Below are 18035 nucleotides of genomic sequence, written 5' to 3'. Positions count from 1 at the left end.
TTGGTTGTTTTTGTACAAAAGTGTAAAAATATACATGTATTTTCAATTGTTATGCCGTTAAGACAATGTGTAACATATTGTACATATTGTTTTGTGTGTGGATTGGAAGACAATTTAATATTGTTTTACTACGTTTATATGTGGTGGACCCTGCCACCATTCTAGATTATATCAGTGTTCTGGGCACCTTATTTTCCTCTAAGAGCAGCTTGTTCTTTTCAGTTATGGAAAAGTTAAACATTTCTGAGTTTGCATTATTACCTCATTAATATTGTAACTATCAAAATTCTGAGTTTGCATTTAGTCAGTGTTGAAGAATCTCTTCAAAACTACATAGTGCTGATTTAATTCTATGACAAATGTGCAACTAGGGTTTAAACTTCTTATATGATTTGTTCGAATTTGATTTGGTATAAATGTTTTGTTGTTGGTAATGAGTTATGAATATCAAACAAACAATAATTACCATGAATTAAATGGACTAGTAATGAAGCTGCTAATTGCACTTAAGCTAGCTTTAAAGCAATGGCAGTAAATTTTGCAATCATTCAGAATTGTTGGAATGTTTTTGAATGTATGTTGTTTGACACATCGTATGATGGGATGCTGACTAAACATCTAATCTTGGAGGAGAATTACAGCCTAAGAGGGTCAATTAGCTAGGTGACAATTAACATTCTCACATGTCTTTCGCGTAATCACGGATAAACAAGCAGGTGTCAGCGGATGTGCTCCTCAGCTCCTGCTGGGAAGCAGTGGGCCACACAGGAAGCATCTTGTATGTATTGTAATACGATGTCAGCTCGCAATGTTAATCTAGCTCCTTTGAATATATCTGTCAAGCTATGTTTACAAGTCACAACAGTTCCTATCTCATTTTGCTATGTAGCACATATAATGCATAAATGCTTGTGAAGGAGCTCTGGACTTACATATTTGATTCCTTCACATGTACTCAAACCCCAACTACAACCATTATTATCCTGAATAGAACAAAAAACCACTGTTGTTCAGGAAGTCTCACTACCAAATGAACTCTTGCTTTTAAATTTGTTATATTACAATAATAATGTGTGTTTCCTACTTGCTAATTTATTGCAATTTGTCTCACACTTGCGCATATTTTGTTAAAACACTTTCTGTTGGCGAGGATGGCTGTGAAATGTGTAACTTTTCTTAAGTACCACTATAAAAACACTGAAACAGAAAGCTGTTTACCAGAGTAGCTGCCCAGTCTCGGTGCGTGGTTGTCTGCGCCATCGTAAAAATCCAGAGAGTCCCAGTTATGCTCGGTGGCAAAACTCACAACTTGAATCTGAAGGGACACATAAAGAGGCGGGGAAGGACAGAATGCCCTCTTAGCTCTTGTTTCAATGACTTATAAAAGCAATAAAAGCACCCAAATTGTTATTTGATTGCATCTGGTACATTTGCTCTTTCTCTGCACACATTTAGAAAGAAACTAAAACACACATCGTCTCTTAATTGCTGTAAATATTCAATAAAACTGTCCAACAGCATAAAAGAAGAGGAGAGGAGAGGCTGAAAGAATATGTAAATTATCCACAACACACATGTGCCTAATGTCACTTCATGTAAAATTAGAGGAGAAATTTCAATGCTCTGAGGTGTCTGTCAAATATTTCTATCAGACTCCGTGTCCGAGGCATCTTTGCCTTTGTACTTGTCCGTGACAGCGGTTTAGCTTACACGCAATCTGGCATTATCTCTCACGATTAGATCCTATCTAGTTATCTCTGGATGGGCCCTCTCCCACAAACCATCCGTCCATTCATCCCTCTAATAATATCTTATCTTCCTTGACATCCTGCCTGCTCAGCTTTTAAGCCAATGATACATAGGTCAGCCGGGAAGCAGCTCGTGACGGGTGCTACCTGTATTCCTGCCCCTTCTGGAACGGAGACCTTCCACACACAGTTCTGGTTGTTGTCATAGGGCTCTGGGTATCCAGGCGACAGGATGGTCCCACGACGAAAGGTCAAAGCGCCCCCACAGGGGACTGAGAGAGAGCAGAGAGGAGAGAGAAGCAGAGGTTAAAACAACACTTTGTCTGAAAGTAATAGGAAAAGAGAAAGTCGATTGTGCCGTCCCTTCCCCGGCAGAGGAGAGGACCAAAGAGCCTAAGGCCTGGGAGACAGATATTGAGGCCTGCGCTTTATTTGATTTTTAAGTCTTATTAAAACTGGAGAGTCTATTGTATGACTGATTATACATCTGGCTATGCTAGTCGGGAATAATATTTACCTATGCATGTTGGCAGGGTGTCATTCCACTGCGCCAGGTTGTCTGGTACACTCTCACACCGTATGGCAGTAGAACCATGCAGGATATAACCCGGGTTGCACTCAAACTGCACCAGGGCGCCGACCGCAAAGTCGTTACCGAGACGCTTCCCAAAGCGTGGCTCAGGAACTGAGCTGCACTGGGTGGAGCTGGTCCTCGGTACAGCTGCAGAAATAAGAAAGGCCACAATCACTCTGGTTTATTGCTTGTTTTTTGTGGCCTTTATGGCTTAATAAGTAAACCACAAACAAAAACACACTGTGACATTGTATGTAAGATGGCTACTTAGCGGATACAAGCTACTTCATTAAATCTTAAATATTTACTTATCATCATATATATCATATACATACTCTTCTTCTTGTTTTTAAATGGTTGTTTTAATGATTCTGGCTATAATACATCTGCGAAAAACTACAGTGTTACTATTTATTTATAATAAATAGAATAAATAATGATAGTAATTAGTGATAAATAGTGATTGGTGTACCTTGGTAGACAAAGTGAAATCCCTTTGCCGTTTCCGGTCCAACTGTTGTAAACTTGATCGTGATCTGGTTTCCCGAACTCAAAGGGAGGGACTCGCCTAGGGGAGAGAACGAGAGATCAGAGAGACAGACATGGATAGGGCTCGGGTTGTCTATCGGTCCATCCCTCCATCCAACCATATATCAAACCATCCATCCATCCATCCTCACCAGAGTGCGACCCGGAGAGAGAAGACAGCAGCGTGTTTTGTTGAGTGGGTCCATCGTAGATCTCCACCACATCGTTCAGAGACGTCTGGAATAACACAAACTGACCAAAGAGGACTGGAGACAAAGAAAAGAGGGGGAAAATATGACACACAGAGAGATGAGTTAACCACAGTTGAACAGTGCCAAATTATTATTCCATGCCACTGTGTGAGCCTGACCTTCCAATGATAGAATTAACCTGTAACACCCAATTCAAATTTTATTAAGCTGTAGTGTCAACTTCTATTTGAAGCCAACTGCCGGCACAAAATTACATATCGGGACACTTAACAGTCGAAACACCACCTCATCGTCATCATGCACCAGTCCAACCAACCGATATCTCCACGATTAGATGGCAAAGCATGTTGTGGGAAAAACTGACTTATCTTGTTGAAACTGTGATCCAGGTTTACTTGCGATTGCTTTTGGTGCAGTGGGGGGAGGTTTTTCTGTCTTGCTACTTCACAAGCAGGCATGAGTGCTAACCTGTCAAACCCACGTCTCTAAACCCATGTTTTACTATGCTGTTGCCTCGCACGCTGGCCCAGGAATTAATCCCAGGCCTCCCATATAATAGCTGGAGATTCCCTTGCTAAACCATGAATTTTACGGTGCATCTGTGGTGGCAGGTAGCATTATAAGACCCCCCGGAGTTCTGAGAACTCATTTTTGCTCTAACAAGTCTCTCCGTCTTGGCCGATCGCTGAGTCTCCAAATCAATCGCAAGTCGCCTAAAGATGCAAATCTGTACGTGTTGTTGTGGAAATGGAAATTAGTTTGTCTGCAGACAAAAAATGTTCTTTAGGATAAATTACATTTATTTCAGCCTCAATAAAGCCAGCTTCCTGACACACACACACACACACACACACACACACAGAAATATCATCTCTCCCTCTCTCTTGGCCCCAAAGGCTGAGGTGTAAAGGATTATATCTGAACAGTGCCAAGGATATTCAGCTATAAGAAGGTCACTGGTCACTTTGTACAAGGCTGTTTCTCTCTGCGGAGCTCTTTGAAAGCACGAGCCGCATTTTTTCGCTAAAACACTGCTCTGACTCACAAAAGATACGCTGTCTGCTTTCATGTAAATCCTCGTTTCATGTTAAAATAATGCCAAGTGAAACGGAGCAAACAAAACAGTGGGTTTTCAATTGGAATCTGACAACAAAACAAAGTCGCAGGGAAAGATGTTAGCTCTATGTTATGGATGGATCAGACCTCTAAAGTGTGTGTCTTGTAGCCATGTCACGGTTGTACATAAGGACGCGTACTGCATGAGGGGCACGCCGTTGAGTGGTCATAAAGAATGACAGATTCTGGCCATCAGCAGAAACACTTAAAAGCTCCCACTGTGTATAGATTTTAAGGAAATCAGAGTGATTAAGGTTTAAATCAGCCCTCGCTGTAATATCGACATAACGTGGAGCAGGTGGAGGAGTTCACAGCTGAACAGATTTCCGGCAGGAGGACGAACATTGAAGCATAAGAACATTAACACACACTGGGAATAGCTTACATGCCTTTGGATGGCACAGAGGATTTCACTCACACTGAGATGGTACAAAAAAAAAAAACAAAAACATACACATAACGCCACAGAAAGCCACACACAGGAACATAAAACAGCAGTGTTGTCCTCCACTGTGTTAACCACCTGGCTTGTTAGGAAAGAAATCCCTCTGCACTGCGGTCAGTGACGGTAGATCTGTTCAGTCGTCCAGGTTTTTGACCGCGCAAAGTTTAAATCAATCCACTGGACTTGTTATCAAATGACTGAAAATGTTTCACTGTTCATTTGAAAGGCTTCTCCCTGCTCTTGACATCAGATGGAGGAAACCTGGGCATCGATCCCTGCGGAGTTGCCATGCCTCCCGATGAGCTGTCTGAGTGGGCGTCCTCAGCAATGTCCTCATTCAACAGGAGGTATGGCATCGCCACAGGGATGAAAGCCAAAGGGTTTTCCCCACCTGTTGTTATAACTAAAGGAGCCATTTGTATGAATGGTGAAACATCATTAACCCAATAGTAACCAGTCCAGTGGTTTGATCGCAACCTCTCTGATCATCAAAACGTGAGGAAAACACAACATTGAGCCTGTTACTACTGTTAGACCATAAAGCATATGATTTTTTTTTTTTTTTACAGACATATTTTCTTAAAAAAAAAATGTTTTGTGAGTGACGGCTGTTAAACAAATTCGGGCATGCGGTAATCCTCCAACACTTGCGACTTCACAAAGCAATCTCTGTGTCTTCGCTTTGAGTGGGAGGTTCAGGGAGGGGTTGCCTTTGTGTATTATACAATATGTAGGCCAACCAAATGTTCGCTACTCTCAGTCAAAATGCCTACATGGACCTGACACCCCAAAAGCTGCAACGCAAATATAATGAGACAGCAACCATCAACAGCCTCAGGGAGAGCTGCTATTTATTCATAACACCACAGGGCATAATTGGACATCATATCCACCAATTAGTGATTGTTTGTAAAAGCCCATGACAGATCCAATAAGTCCGTCGTGGTAATAATCAGTCAACCAATAATTTAGACGTCAGTATGTAATGCCAACAATCCTGGAAATTAAATGATATTGAAACTCGGACAACGCAATCCCAACTAAATGCCCTCTGAGCAGCTTTTTTCTAGAGGTTTTAATGGCGTCTGTTGATAAAGAACAATTTCCAAGGTCCAAAATAAACTTGACATACAGACAGTATAGTTGAAAGCTTTACCTTGAGTTGCGAATGTTCTGACAAACTACTACTTCCAAGGTCAATAATAAACTTAAATGTTTGACTTGTAGTGACACAGCAGCTGATAAAGTGTTTTTAAAATATGTCACTGACTATAATCTGGGATTTTTTTGAACATGTGGCTTCTTCATTGCATTTCTTCCAACTGGAGAGAGAGAGAGAGAGAGAGAGAGAGAGAGAGAGAGAGAGAGAGAGAGAGAGAGAGAGAGAGGCCAACTAAAACTAAAAGAGACTCACATTAGCTCTAATGTCTAATGGCCTCATTTACTGTCTGTACAATATTCCTATCTTTATGATGACTCATTTATGTCTGACTTGAGGACCACCGCTCAGATGTGGCAAGATAAGAAACAGTCTCATCCTTAAATGTCACTTTAATGATAAAACACTGACCGAGAATTAAATAAATAGCCAGCGAGCATTTCTTTGATCATGTGTCATCCCCAGAAGGGGTTTCCTTTGCCGTCCACTCTACTAAAAATGAAACAAATTTTAATGCCTCTTTGTTTCACTGAGCAAAAGACCGACAGGAGAATATATGTCAAAAAATGTAGTGATCACAGGTTTCATTCTCAACTGTTGTCTCACTTCACACCTTTAGAGCGCTGTGCACGTTAAAAGCTAAAGAATAAATTCCTTGGATAAAGACTGCTTTTGTATTGCAGGCTTTGCTCTATAACATCGAACAGAGTCATACAGGCACAGTATGCAGCTCTGTGAAATGTTACTGGATGGATGGTGTCTGTTGCAAAGACATGTGTGCAATCTTCTATGTGCATTCATGGATGAACTTACCAAACTCTCTAGGCACAGATATAGCGTAGACGCAGGACTGTCCTGAAGTATAGTTTCTGGGGAAGTTCGGAGATAACACAGTTCCCTCTGATCCTGTAGAGCGGCTTCCACAGGGAGCTGGAGAGAGAGCACACGCATGCACAGATAAAAGATTTACAGAGAAGCACATAATAACACACACGTATAGGAAATGACACAGTGTTTTACTAAAATAACTTTAAGCTGTGCTCGAGGAGGTTATTTATCCTGGTCTCTGTTTTTAGGTTATGTTACCTTGGCAACTAGGCAATGCCCTGTTCCAGCCAGGTCTCCCATCATCTCCCATACTGCAGGTGAGGGTAGAGTAGCCCTAAAGACAATAGGGAAAAAAGAAAAAAAATGTGAGTGCATGCCATCCATTCGTCCATCCATCCACCCAACATACCAAAAAAAAACCCAAAAAAAAACAACAACAAAAAACAACAAATTGACCATCCAATCACTCATTCATCCACCTGCCCACCCATTGTTTTCTGTACCTGTAAAACATATCCGGCCTCACAATAGAAGGTAACAGTAGAGCCAAGCTTATAATCGGATCCAAGCCTGGTCCCATTCAGAACGACACCTGGGTCGAAACATGATTCCCTCAGCTTGGCTGGACACAGAGACACAGAACCAGAGAGTAAGTGGGAGAGAGGTTGAGGCAAAGAAAAAGTGACAGGCACACATAAATAATGAGACAAATTAATAATAACTAAGTCCCTTGCCATAATCGGATGAGGCGGGCATTTCCTTCTTTTTTTTTTTTTTTTTTACAGCCTGTTTGACTTAGCTGTCTCTGCCACAGACAGAGCAAGAACCATAACATCATCCCTCAGCCTTCGAATGCTACACGAACCTTGTAAATTACGACTTTGGCCCCCTTCCTAAAAGATTAGGCCACTCTGCATCAACTTAAGACTTAAGTCCTGTGTCCACATGAAGCCAGCGTTGATTCTTTTGAGCAAGCGAGTCGAACGCACCCTTTGATGGACTGTTTCAACACTAATTCCGCAGGGACTTTATTGTGAAAGCAATCATTCCTTTTCATCTTAAAACCAACATTACGCATACCATCATCAGTGTGGGAGACTTTATCAAATATGCATTTACATAATGTTTAGGGGTGATGCAGTCGTCTTCTTTGTTTGGTGTGAAAATTAAACACTTCCTAACACATTCTGGAGACATCCTGTCATCGCAGGAGACAACAATGAGTTGTTATGCAGAGAAAACCTTAAAGTGTAGTTTCCCCAAGTTACCTTGGTTATGACAAACAGATAAGACAGAAAACAGCCCCGAGCGCAATTACAACAAGTGGAGTGGATTAAAAGTATTTGTCAACAAATGACAGTTTGGTTAGGAACACCTCACTTTGTGATATTTGTCTCCTTTTTTTTGTTTTAATCTCTATTCATCGGAAAAAAAGACGCGTGTTGAGAATACTTCAAGGTGACATCTAGTTATAAACAATTAGATAATGGATACAGACAAAAAAGTGGGACGCTATATTTGCTTTGTAGTCATTACTACACTTTTGATCTTCTGATGTATCATAATACGAATGCTACCTGTTTGCTTTTAAGAAATCCCATATGTAGACATACTTTAATCTCCCCAAGCGTGCAAAACGTGGGGTTTTGCTGTACTAACTTTGAGTAATCAAGAGCCACAAACACTACACAGTATACAAGGACGGCGGTACCTTTGGCGAGATATTTTACCTTTGTATTCCAGGTGAAAGCCAGTGTAGGAAACAGACCCATCACTGCGGAACGCTAAATGCATGGTGTTCGAACTGCTCTCTATCCGCTCCGGGAGTTTGCTGTCCTGGAAGCTACCAATCAGAGGACTGTTGCTATCCGGACCGTCGTAGATATACAGGAAGTCGTAGTTTGGTTCAATATTGAAACTAGAGATAGATGAAGAAAAAAATTATAATTTGGACAAGAGGTAGACAGACGGGGAGAACAGTGGCACAGAAAAAGAGACAGGATAAAAAATTCCAGATGAACTCCTGCGTATTTACAGTTTGTGTTTCTCCTTTTTTTTCTTGCATACTAGTAAACATGAGCAGAATGTTTCCGGGAGTGATGTCAGCTTGGCAGGTTTTAAGAGCATTTTCAGAACACTGAATGGGAGAAGTAAAAAATGCAAAATGGAAAAAACAGTATGATGGCACTGGAAACTGTTTTTGATCTAAGCATATTGTATGATGCAAGATAAACAAAATGAAGGCTCACGAGCACCTTTTCAACTGCTATTGAGTTCCAATTTTCTTTCCCCAGCCCTGAAGGGTTGAACATGTAGCGGACATAAATTCATTCCCGCCAGAGGATGAATTCTAATGATTTTCATAATCTCGTAACGTCTTTCTCCAGCACCAATTACGACTGAGGAGCTGCAGCTGAGGATACTGTCTTTCTTAGCTGTAATAGCCCTTTCTGAAAAAAGCAATAAATGTGTGCTCTGCAAACACACCTCTGGGAAATGAATATTTTATCGTAAAAAAGTCTAGTTTACTTTCATGGTTCAGTAACGCAGCAGGTTACCTGATGAAGGCCAGTGACAAGACGTAGTCAGAGTTGACAGCGATGAGCCAATCACAGTCCTTGGAGTGAGGGTAGGGATGCGGGTAGTTAGGAGACAGTATAAATCCATTGGAGCCGGTTAGGTTTCCTCCACAGGGAGCTGCGACGGGAACAATAGAAAAGTCTTAAAATGCTGTAAAATGTGAGTGTTCTCTAAAGCTCAACAGGATGAAAAAAATAATCTTAATTCAGCAGTCTGGAGAGAGGTGGCAAATGAAATATATGTATTCAGGAGCGAGTTCAGATCGCTAAACATTATCTTTTTTTTGCACAGTCCTCCTATAAGTCACTCACAGACGTGTCCTTGAGAGAGGTAGTGAGCCCTAAACCACTGCACTTGTGTATGCAGTACATCTATTGCGTGTCCCTATAGATATATGGAAGTTGGTGTTCTCACCTATGCAGACAGGCGGGCTGGGCTGCCAGTAGTATCTGTTATCCACTTGTATACAGGTGATTTTGTCGTCCCCCTGGAGCTCGTATCCGGGGTCACACTGAAAGGACACCGAATCCCCCGGCTCACGGCCATCTCCACTACGACTGCCGTTCATCGGTACGCCTGGGTCCCTGCAGGCTGTCGCTACTGAGCCTGGACAGGGAAGGGGACAGGGAGACAGAGGTGGGGGGGGTGGAGGGAGGCAGAGGGGGAGCAATTAGACAAAGCTGTGTCGGAGTAACTTTTCACTTTCCCGTATTATGAAATATCCGTTAAGATAATTCCCAGCTGGTTAACTGAGATTTGGAAGTAGAGCAACTACGTAGCTTTGGATTCTCACTGTGAAATGTTTAAATGTAGATTTGTTGTTATATAAAGATCTGCTAAACATGTATATTCAGATACAGAGAGATACTAACATTAAAAAGCAATCTAAAAGCAATCACAAGTAAATCTGCATCAGAATTCATCTCATTTCCATAATGTTTTGTACATTAGTCCTTACTAGAGAACTGAATAGCGAATCCTGACTTGCTGATGTAAAAATCCGTCTCGAACTGAACGGTGACGGTGTTCAGCGTGGAGTGGATTCCCTCAGGGAGCAGAGACCCACTGAGCTCCGCCAAAGACATTTCATTCTCAGGAGGTCCGTCCCAAACCTTCAGCATGTCGTGGCTGGCCTCCGTGTCAAAGGACAGGAACTGAAGACTGGAATGTGCATGAAAAGACAAAAAAAAAAACCCAAAATATTATCAACAGCATAGATGTTATAAACGAACAACTTCTGTTTTAACTCTACTCCCGCTTTTGGGTGGCCAACATTACCTCACAATGTTTCCTGAGTCCACCTCGATGCTCCAGGTGCAGCGCAGATTATTATCATAAGGAAAAGGGTATCCGGGCGAAAGAATACTCCCTGAAGACTCGCCCTTAAAACGACCACCACACTCCGCTACAAGAACCATGCACACACACGCACACACACACACACACACACACACAGGACACATTAAACGCTGACACGTTACAAATATCATCAACTCTGGAAAACAAAGAGCCAGCTGATGAGTGTTTATTTGCAAATTTAAGCGTGCGAATGATGTATGACCAGTTATCTGTCCGTGGCAATTGTTTATCAAGGCAATCAGCTCCACTTGGTGCACCTCAGTAGCCACTGAGCACTGATTAAACAATCACCGCAGAGAGAAATGGATTAAGGGAGAGGCTAACTCTCTCTCCCTATGTCTTTCTCACTCAGGCAGAGGAAAGAAGAGGAAGAGGAAGAGACAAAGTGCTGATCCGGCATTCATCCCGAAAGAAAAGCACCACGCATTATATAACAGGAAATAATTCCCCCTTCTCTCTTTGTCTCTCTCGGTTATATATTTTCACAATCTTCATCCACTCGCCGCTTCCCCTCCCTCCCCGTGTTCCTCCTCCCTCAGGCTCCCCTCCCCTTCGACGCTGGAATATATTATCTCGAGTAATAGGAGTAATATCAAGAGTTTGGACGGGGGAAAAAAGAAAAGGAGAAGAGGCAAAAGAGTGAGAAAAAAGGAGAGAACCAAAGGGGGGTAAAGTAGGAAACAGTAATAATAAGAAGCAATATAATATTAAGACTGGAGGTTAGCTGAGGTCATCGTGTGCCACTGCTAAAATATAAAGTCAGAGAATATCAGCCAGTGGTTTTATGACTCTTTCATTATTGATAGTGAAAAAAGGAGAAAGGCTTATTAAGCTGAATCCAAAATCAGAAAGTTCACAGGCAGCGTTGAAGGAAGAGAGGTCTTTAAAACACCGGGGCGTGCTGTTACGCTTATAGCTCACATCTGGGGCACAGCTGCAGCAGTCATTCTGTGTGTCATTCTGTACAGGCTTTGCATTTGTTTGGGTTTAATTAGAGAATGTATCCATGCGACCAAATTCCTACTGAGAGGGACTGGGAACGTCTCCAAGTGCTGTTCAGAAAGCGGTGTTTGTTGCGTTGAATGAATACTCAGAACAGATACTGTACTTTCTATAAGAAACAATATCGTCTGACTCACTGCTGAGGCTGCTCTGTTACTAGTTTTCTATTAATCAATTATGGCTGGGTATCTAAAAGTGTGGCACCAACTGAACTGCCACAGTATTATGGAGTTTCGAAAAATGTCTTGTCATTCCGCACAAAATTCAATTACATCCACATCAGCAAAAAACAAAGCCCAAAAATACATAAATACAACAACCATTGAGCAACCCATTTCAACAATTTTAAGCCCCACTCATTCTAACAACAGATACTGATCATTTAGCTGGGCAAACATATACAGATGAACCATAGTGTCCTCGCTATCCCAACATCTTAGAAACTATACACCAATACACTGAGGAGTGTGTGTTTATGCATTTGTGTGTGAGTTCTGCAAGCCTTTATGTTGCATAGCCAGTAAAAGACCATTATTGACCCGTTGACATCAATATTCAGAGCCGTGTTTTTTTTTCTCATCAGTTTCAGGCCCTGAAAAATGAATTAAAAAGGCAATAATTCTGTAATGGAATATTTGGAAATATGTGAAGTTGCTTCCTGGCAGGTTTTACTGTTATTTCATAGCGGTCTGTGGCAAAACCGCATCGATTAAAATGTGTTTCTGAAACAATTCTAACAAACACGTTTGTCTCTTAGCTCTTTACAGAGATTAACAACGACATAAATGTAAGCAGAGAAACACATTAAATAATAATTGGACACGTGTGTGTTTGACTCTGTGGTTGGGCATGTTTGAGTAGAGGCCGGTAGAAAGCACCAGGGAATCATGAGGGCAGTCTCCAGGAAAAGAGAGTAAATCACGCACCGCTGGAAAGGAAATGGATCAATTGGGTGGAGGGAGTCCAGGTGGTAAACTGTCCTGAATAAATAGACTTTTCATTGAGACCTTAAAACTACTGCAGTGTGTGATCTCATGAGAAAATCAAGGAGGAGATTCCGCAGGAAATTGGCCTCCACCTGCTTTCCTTTCAGATTATTGAATGAATGTCCTGTGAGCGGAGACTTTGCATAAAAGCAGCGAGCGATTCTGTACCAGATTGTGGAGCAAGACTTCATGCAGATAATACATCTCGCTACTTAAAAAGGTGTCTGCGCACCGGCTGAGTCCTGCAAGAAAAAAAAAACACCCAAAAGAGAAGAAAGGGTCTAATTACGCTGACATTCATTCAATGAATATATCCTGCTCTTTATTTGCGCCAATGTTAATTAAAGTCTGCAGAAGCTTTATGGCCCATGCATTTCACACAGCCCAAAAAACAATAAACCAGCGAAAGCCAAAGCAACACTGAACCCCCCTCACCTTTACCTCGCAAGCTTATTAAAGAGCGTAACTCAAGGTCCAACCTATAATTAAGTGTGCGTTGTGTGCCTTTGTGTGACTTAATGCATCTTTTCAAAGCGTTAACGGCTTTACGTGGTGAAACGTACCGATACAAGATGGCAGAGGGTTATCCCAGGCTCTCCTTTCGCCTGTCATACACTTCAAAGTGGACGCCCCGTGCAGGGTGTATCCAGGCTCGCATCTGTAAGTGATGCTGCTCCCAGAGAAATGGCCTTGGTCGTTGACCTTGAAGCCGAACTGAGGCACGCCAGGGTCCTCACAATGAGACAGCTCGAAACCTATCGAGAGAGGGGAAAAAAAAAAAAGGAGGCCAAGATTTTTACTGAGTTTACATCTTAAATCACTTGCTAAGGAACATCTAACAGCCACTGGAGAAAACAAAATTAGTGTTGTTTAGCTGCACAGCAATATTCCGCTAATATCTGGCACACTCAAGTATTCTGTTTATGAGCTTGCTGAGATCACACGTCCTGTTTAGCTCTCATCCCGATTTAATATAAAAATAACAAGGAAAAGATACATGAGAAATGATAATAATATGAGCGACACTGGTGCATGTATACACCTCACCCAATTTATGTTATTTTTCACAGTCAGTCTAAGCTCGGCTTCCATGGTAAAATTCGGAATATTCTGTTTATTCATGTGCACAATTTTGTAGAGCGGGATATGAAGAGGTGTATAAATAGCTTATCCTTATAAGACCTTAACTAGGATTTGATCTATGGTATTACCTGGAAGACGAGGTGCACCCGGCTTTGATTTATCTCCTGGAAGACTGCAGTAGCTGCATGTCTAAATCCTTCAAAATGGCTATTTGCAAAGCTGCACTTTACAATTTGGCAATCTGAACACATCTGCCATCATCCTGACGTCTAGGGTGAATGGTTGCCCGTCTGAAATTGTTCTCTGTATGTTAGACATCATGCATTATTCACTGAACCACATCCCAGAGTTTTATTGAATCCAAACCCTTATATCAATCTTAACTGTAAACATAGTGAGGAATACGTTAGTTGTTTATTGCTACAAACAGAAACTGCTGCTGCAATCTCTCTCAGTAAATGTCTCTTTTTTTGTTTACATGGCAAACTAAGTTCAGTGCGCATTAGTGTGAGGAAGCTGAGGAGTGGATAGAGCAAGCGATGCTCCATTCTAATCACACGCCGGAGACAATGCACCTTTAAAGCGCAATGCAAATTTTGCCGCATGACTCCTTTCAGACAATTAGATTTTCTAATTTCAACTCGGCATCTGAGAGGGCACGGCAAAACGTGGGAGTGCTTTGGTGAACATCAGAGCGCACCTTTAACACCCGATCCTGCGCTGAAATCAGAGCTCTCTGAAAGCTGCGTTAATCAAACGTGGCAAGCTTCTTGTGATCATCTCAGCGGTGGAATTTACAATCAGTGCCGTGGTGGTTTCACAAATGAGAACCGTTTAGAGTTAAATTGATTCAGCAAATATACGTTACGTTCGCCAGGAATCAGTACAGCGGACACTTTATCGCTGAATTGATGTGATACCGACTCGCAGATATTCTCTGTCAGAAGAGAACCACACGCATTCAGGTTTTAGGTTCCATTGTGTCCGCGTATCGGTTTATACTGCTTGGCAGCGTGCACTTACTCGAGTAAACCAGTTTGAATCCTTCCCCTGTACTTTCTGGATCGCTGTAAAATTCCAGCCACAGATGGTTCGACGTGGAGATCAACGTCAGGCCCAACATAGACGATCCCGTGAATGCTCCGAGGACATGGGCTGTGTTGTCTTTACCGTCATAAATCTGTAACAACAACACAATGCACTCGAGATGTAAATACAACAGAAAGACCAACCAGTGATGGTCCACTTTGGCTTGTAGTGGAATTAGTGAAATCTTTATTTGTTGTCATCACTGATCAGTCTGAGACAGAAGACTCGCCGATCGTGTGTGTGTGCGCGTGCACACGTGTGTGTGTGTGTGTGTTACCTTGAGAATATCTCCTTGGGCAAGATGAAAGGTTCTAGCAGAGATGTTGATGCCTTTGCCAGCTTGCACCTAGAATAAACATGAAATCCATATTAGATTTATAGACCAACAAAGTGTAAACAACATGCACTCACAAAGCTTTTGAGACAGTCATTAACTTTCATAATGTTTTCAAAAATGTCTTTTTTTTTCATTTTTGCCAGCATGAAATGTGTAGTCTCTATGAGCATTTGTTAGGATGTACAGATTTGTTACCTGGATGCTGTAGATGCACTCGTGGTTGTTGTCATAGTTCATCGGATAGTTTGGGGAGAGGAGGATCCCTTCATTGTTTATAACTGAAGAACCGCACTCCGCTGATGATACAGAAAGAAGAATGAAGCATGAATGAAGATACATATAGATGATTGGAATTTTTTTTCACGTTTTTGAAAATCGTGGTAAGAGCATGAAGTGTTTGCTTCTGCAGTATCAAAGTTTTAGTCCACAGTTACTGAGAAACATACGCTGTCCTCAGAGTGAGGCAACGATTGCTCCCCCCCCCGATAAATTGATGAATACTTTCGATAATGTGCTCATGTGTATGTGTGCATGTAATTTAATAACCCTTTTAAACAGCTGTGGAGTCAGCCATCTACTTCCATTGAGGAGAACGGGCAGGTAGTAAAAATTCGGAAACTAATTTACCAAAGGATACCTGCTCTCTGCGCTTCTCACACGTGCCCTCTAACTACAGTATCCATGTCCCTCTCCTCTTTTACTCCCTCCCTCCCCCTGTGTCTCTACTGGTGTAATAGTCATATTACAGCTGTCATATCGTCAATAAATCACGCTGCTACAGTTTCCATTTAGAAAATTACCTCTCCACCCTCTCCCTCTTTCCTCTTCAACTGCCTCGCTCGTGCTCTTTCCCGCTGTCTCCCTCTCTATGAATAGTGCCTCCTTTACCCTCCTCTACTTCAATCAACCTCCCTCTTCTGCTTCTCCCGAGTTTCCCTCTTCTCCGCCTCCATCGCCTTCTTTTTTATTTTTTTTTGTCCTGTTACCCTTTCCCTTCCCGCTTCAGTCTTCTTTCCCTACGCAACGGTGCTGATTAAAAGGTAATGTCCAGAAATAATAATAATCATAGCAGAGAAGAAAAAGACAAGCCAAAGGCACATTTGATTTTTTTTTTTTTTTTTTTTTTGAAAGAACCGAGACAGCTCTTTGGCGCCTCTCCAACTCCCCTCTCCTGGTCAGCACCTTATGAAAACAATACGTTTGACTTGATAGAAAAAGGCATCACGTAAAAAAGCACAAACACGCGGCTCCAAAGCAACACTTTCAACCTGAAAAGCTGCATCTCTTTGTTCATAAAAATCACGAAAATTCACACATGCTTAGTGTATGCTGTTTAATCCACCAAACAAGTAAAAGTTTGCAAAGCTGAGATATTAGAAAACAGCAAGTCGTGGGCGTTCTAATCGTCCTTTTTTTTTTTTTTGTGTTACTGCGTCTCTGTGATGTGCACCACATCATGCAGCAAAGCAACACAACACACAGGAACTAAATATAGCAAACCGCACTACACCATAGAACACGAGCACACAAACACCACCCCCACCTCTTTGCATTATCAGTCTTTGCGCGTTGATGACAAAGAGCTAAAGATGTAAACACTGTTGAAAGTAAGATCAACGAAAACAATGTTCTAAATGGCAATACAAAATTATGAAGTTATAAACTGTATTTGCTCTTTTTACTCAAACTGGATGATTAATGTCTCGTTCAGAGTGTCGCTGACAACAATCCTGTGAAGTAGCACAGGCATATTCAGTGCTGTCTGTCTGGCTTTTTATTATTGCCCTCTATTGAGTCTACATCTGCAACCAAATCCGATCTCATTGTACACATTCCTTGCGTACAAAGAAGCTGTTATGAGCTGTTATGAAGTTATGAGCACAGGCTATTGATCCTCGTGAGTTAATTCATGTTCTGCCTGCATTAGACTTATTCTGAGCTATTGAAAGACAATATGTAAGCCTGTCTGGAATGCCCCGGAAATAATATGTAAGAAAACAGTGTCCTGGTCGAGGATAATGGTTGGACTAATGTCATGATTGGGACTTTTGTTGTGGCTGTTTTTGTGGCTTTTTTGCACATTTGTGTTTTCAGGGGTGCTCTGCAGAGGCTGGGTGTGGCTTCCCTCACACCCGCAGCACATTTGATCATCAGCCTTTGTCTCACACACCTGCTGCTCAATTCATCGTCAGTTCGAGCCCAAATACTCCTGTCTGTTCTTAACTAATTGCCAGATTGTTTTTGACTCCACAATGTGGCAGATAGCTTAATCCCTCACTGTCTTGCTGACCTAACCTTGTTTCTTCTGGACCTCCAAGCACCTTGGTTGCCTCCGAGCCTCATCTCCAGAAACCACCCTGCCACCAGCCTCGACCCTCCGTGCCTGCTACCTCCACCCTGCATTATAGTCGGTCAATAAACTCCTTTAAACCTATCCCCATTCTGGTTGTCTGCTTTTGTGTTATGCAACAGACGCCCACTAATCGTAACAACTAACACACCCTCAGAGGAAGAAAAGGCAAACGGCATTCATGATGTAGATATTTTAAAAATGATTGTCATGCCATGTGCTCAGACACAAACAAAGTTGATTGACAGATTTTTTTCCCAGATGTCGAACTTTCGATATGACAATGCTGACCACATTATCATCACCATCTTGTTCCTGCTGTTCACATACACCCTGGCACATACTCAAAAGTTGCACTACGTGTTTATGTATATTTGTGTATAAATAACTGTATATATGTTTTGTAAGTCGTGCAGCATGAAAGAGTTAAACTTTGATTTTGTTATGCAACCCTATGCATGTTGTATAATGTCGAATAAATGACCTTATACCTTGATGTAAATACATTCATATGTGCCTCACAGGTGTGATCTGTTCTAGTAATGCATTCTGTGTGAACCTTCTAGTTTTGAAAACATTACAAATTCTAAAATGTGCAACTGTTAAATAAAAAATATACATAAATTATCAATCACCAAT

At 41.7% G+C, this 18035-nt stretch overlaps 1 protein-coding gene across 2 annotated transcripts in view; it reads right to left on the bottom strand.

Moving 5' to 3' along the window:
* Nucleotides 1-18035, bottom strand: part of csmd3b (CUB and Sushi multiple domains 3b) — a 363253-nt gene that overhangs the window by 55584 nt on the left and 289634 nt on the right. For both annotated transcript variants that reach the window (XM_037092815.1, XM_037092814.1), the window contains 17 exons: nucleotides 15242-15342; nucleotides 14987-15055; nucleotides 14644-14800; nucleotides 13101-13292; nucleotides 10469-10595; nucleotides 10149-10351; nucleotides 9605-9796; nucleotides 9169-9307; nucleotides 8341-8528; nucleotides 7114-7232; nucleotides 6869-6944; nucleotides 6596-6712; nucleotides 3003-3116; nucleotides 2795-2890; nucleotides 2266-2469; nucleotides 1896-2020; nucleotides 1219-1315 (listed from right to left, as the gene is read on the bottom strand). In XM_037092815.1, the coding sequence (XP_036948710.1) occupies nucleotides 1219-1315; nucleotides 1896-2020; nucleotides 2266-2469; nucleotides 2795-2890; nucleotides 3003-3116; nucleotides 6596-6712; nucleotides 6869-6944; nucleotides 7114-7232; nucleotides 8341-8528; nucleotides 9169-9307; nucleotides 9605-9796; nucleotides 10149-10351; nucleotides 10469-10595; nucleotides 13101-13292; nucleotides 14644-14800; nucleotides 14987-15055; nucleotides 15242-15342 (2316 nt within the window). The remainder of the gene's footprint in view (nucleotides 1-1218; nucleotides 1316-1895; nucleotides 2021-2265; nucleotides 2470-2794; nucleotides 2891-3002; nucleotides 3117-6595; nucleotides 6713-6868; nucleotides 6945-7113; nucleotides 7233-8340; nucleotides 8529-9168; nucleotides 9308-9604; nucleotides 9797-10148; nucleotides 10352-10468; nucleotides 10596-13100; nucleotides 13293-14643; nucleotides 14801-14986; nucleotides 15056-15241; nucleotides 15343-18035) is intronic.

This window comes from Acanthopagrus latus, chromosome 3, assembly GCF_904848185.1.
Source record: "Acanthopagrus latus isolate v.2019 chromosome 3, fAcaLat1.1, whole genome shotgun sequence".
Lineage (NCBI taxonomy): Eukaryota > Metazoa > Chordata > Actinopteri > Spariformes > Sparidae > Acanthopagrus > Acanthopagrus latus.
This window is presented reverse-complemented; position numbering and strand designations above follow the sequence as displayed.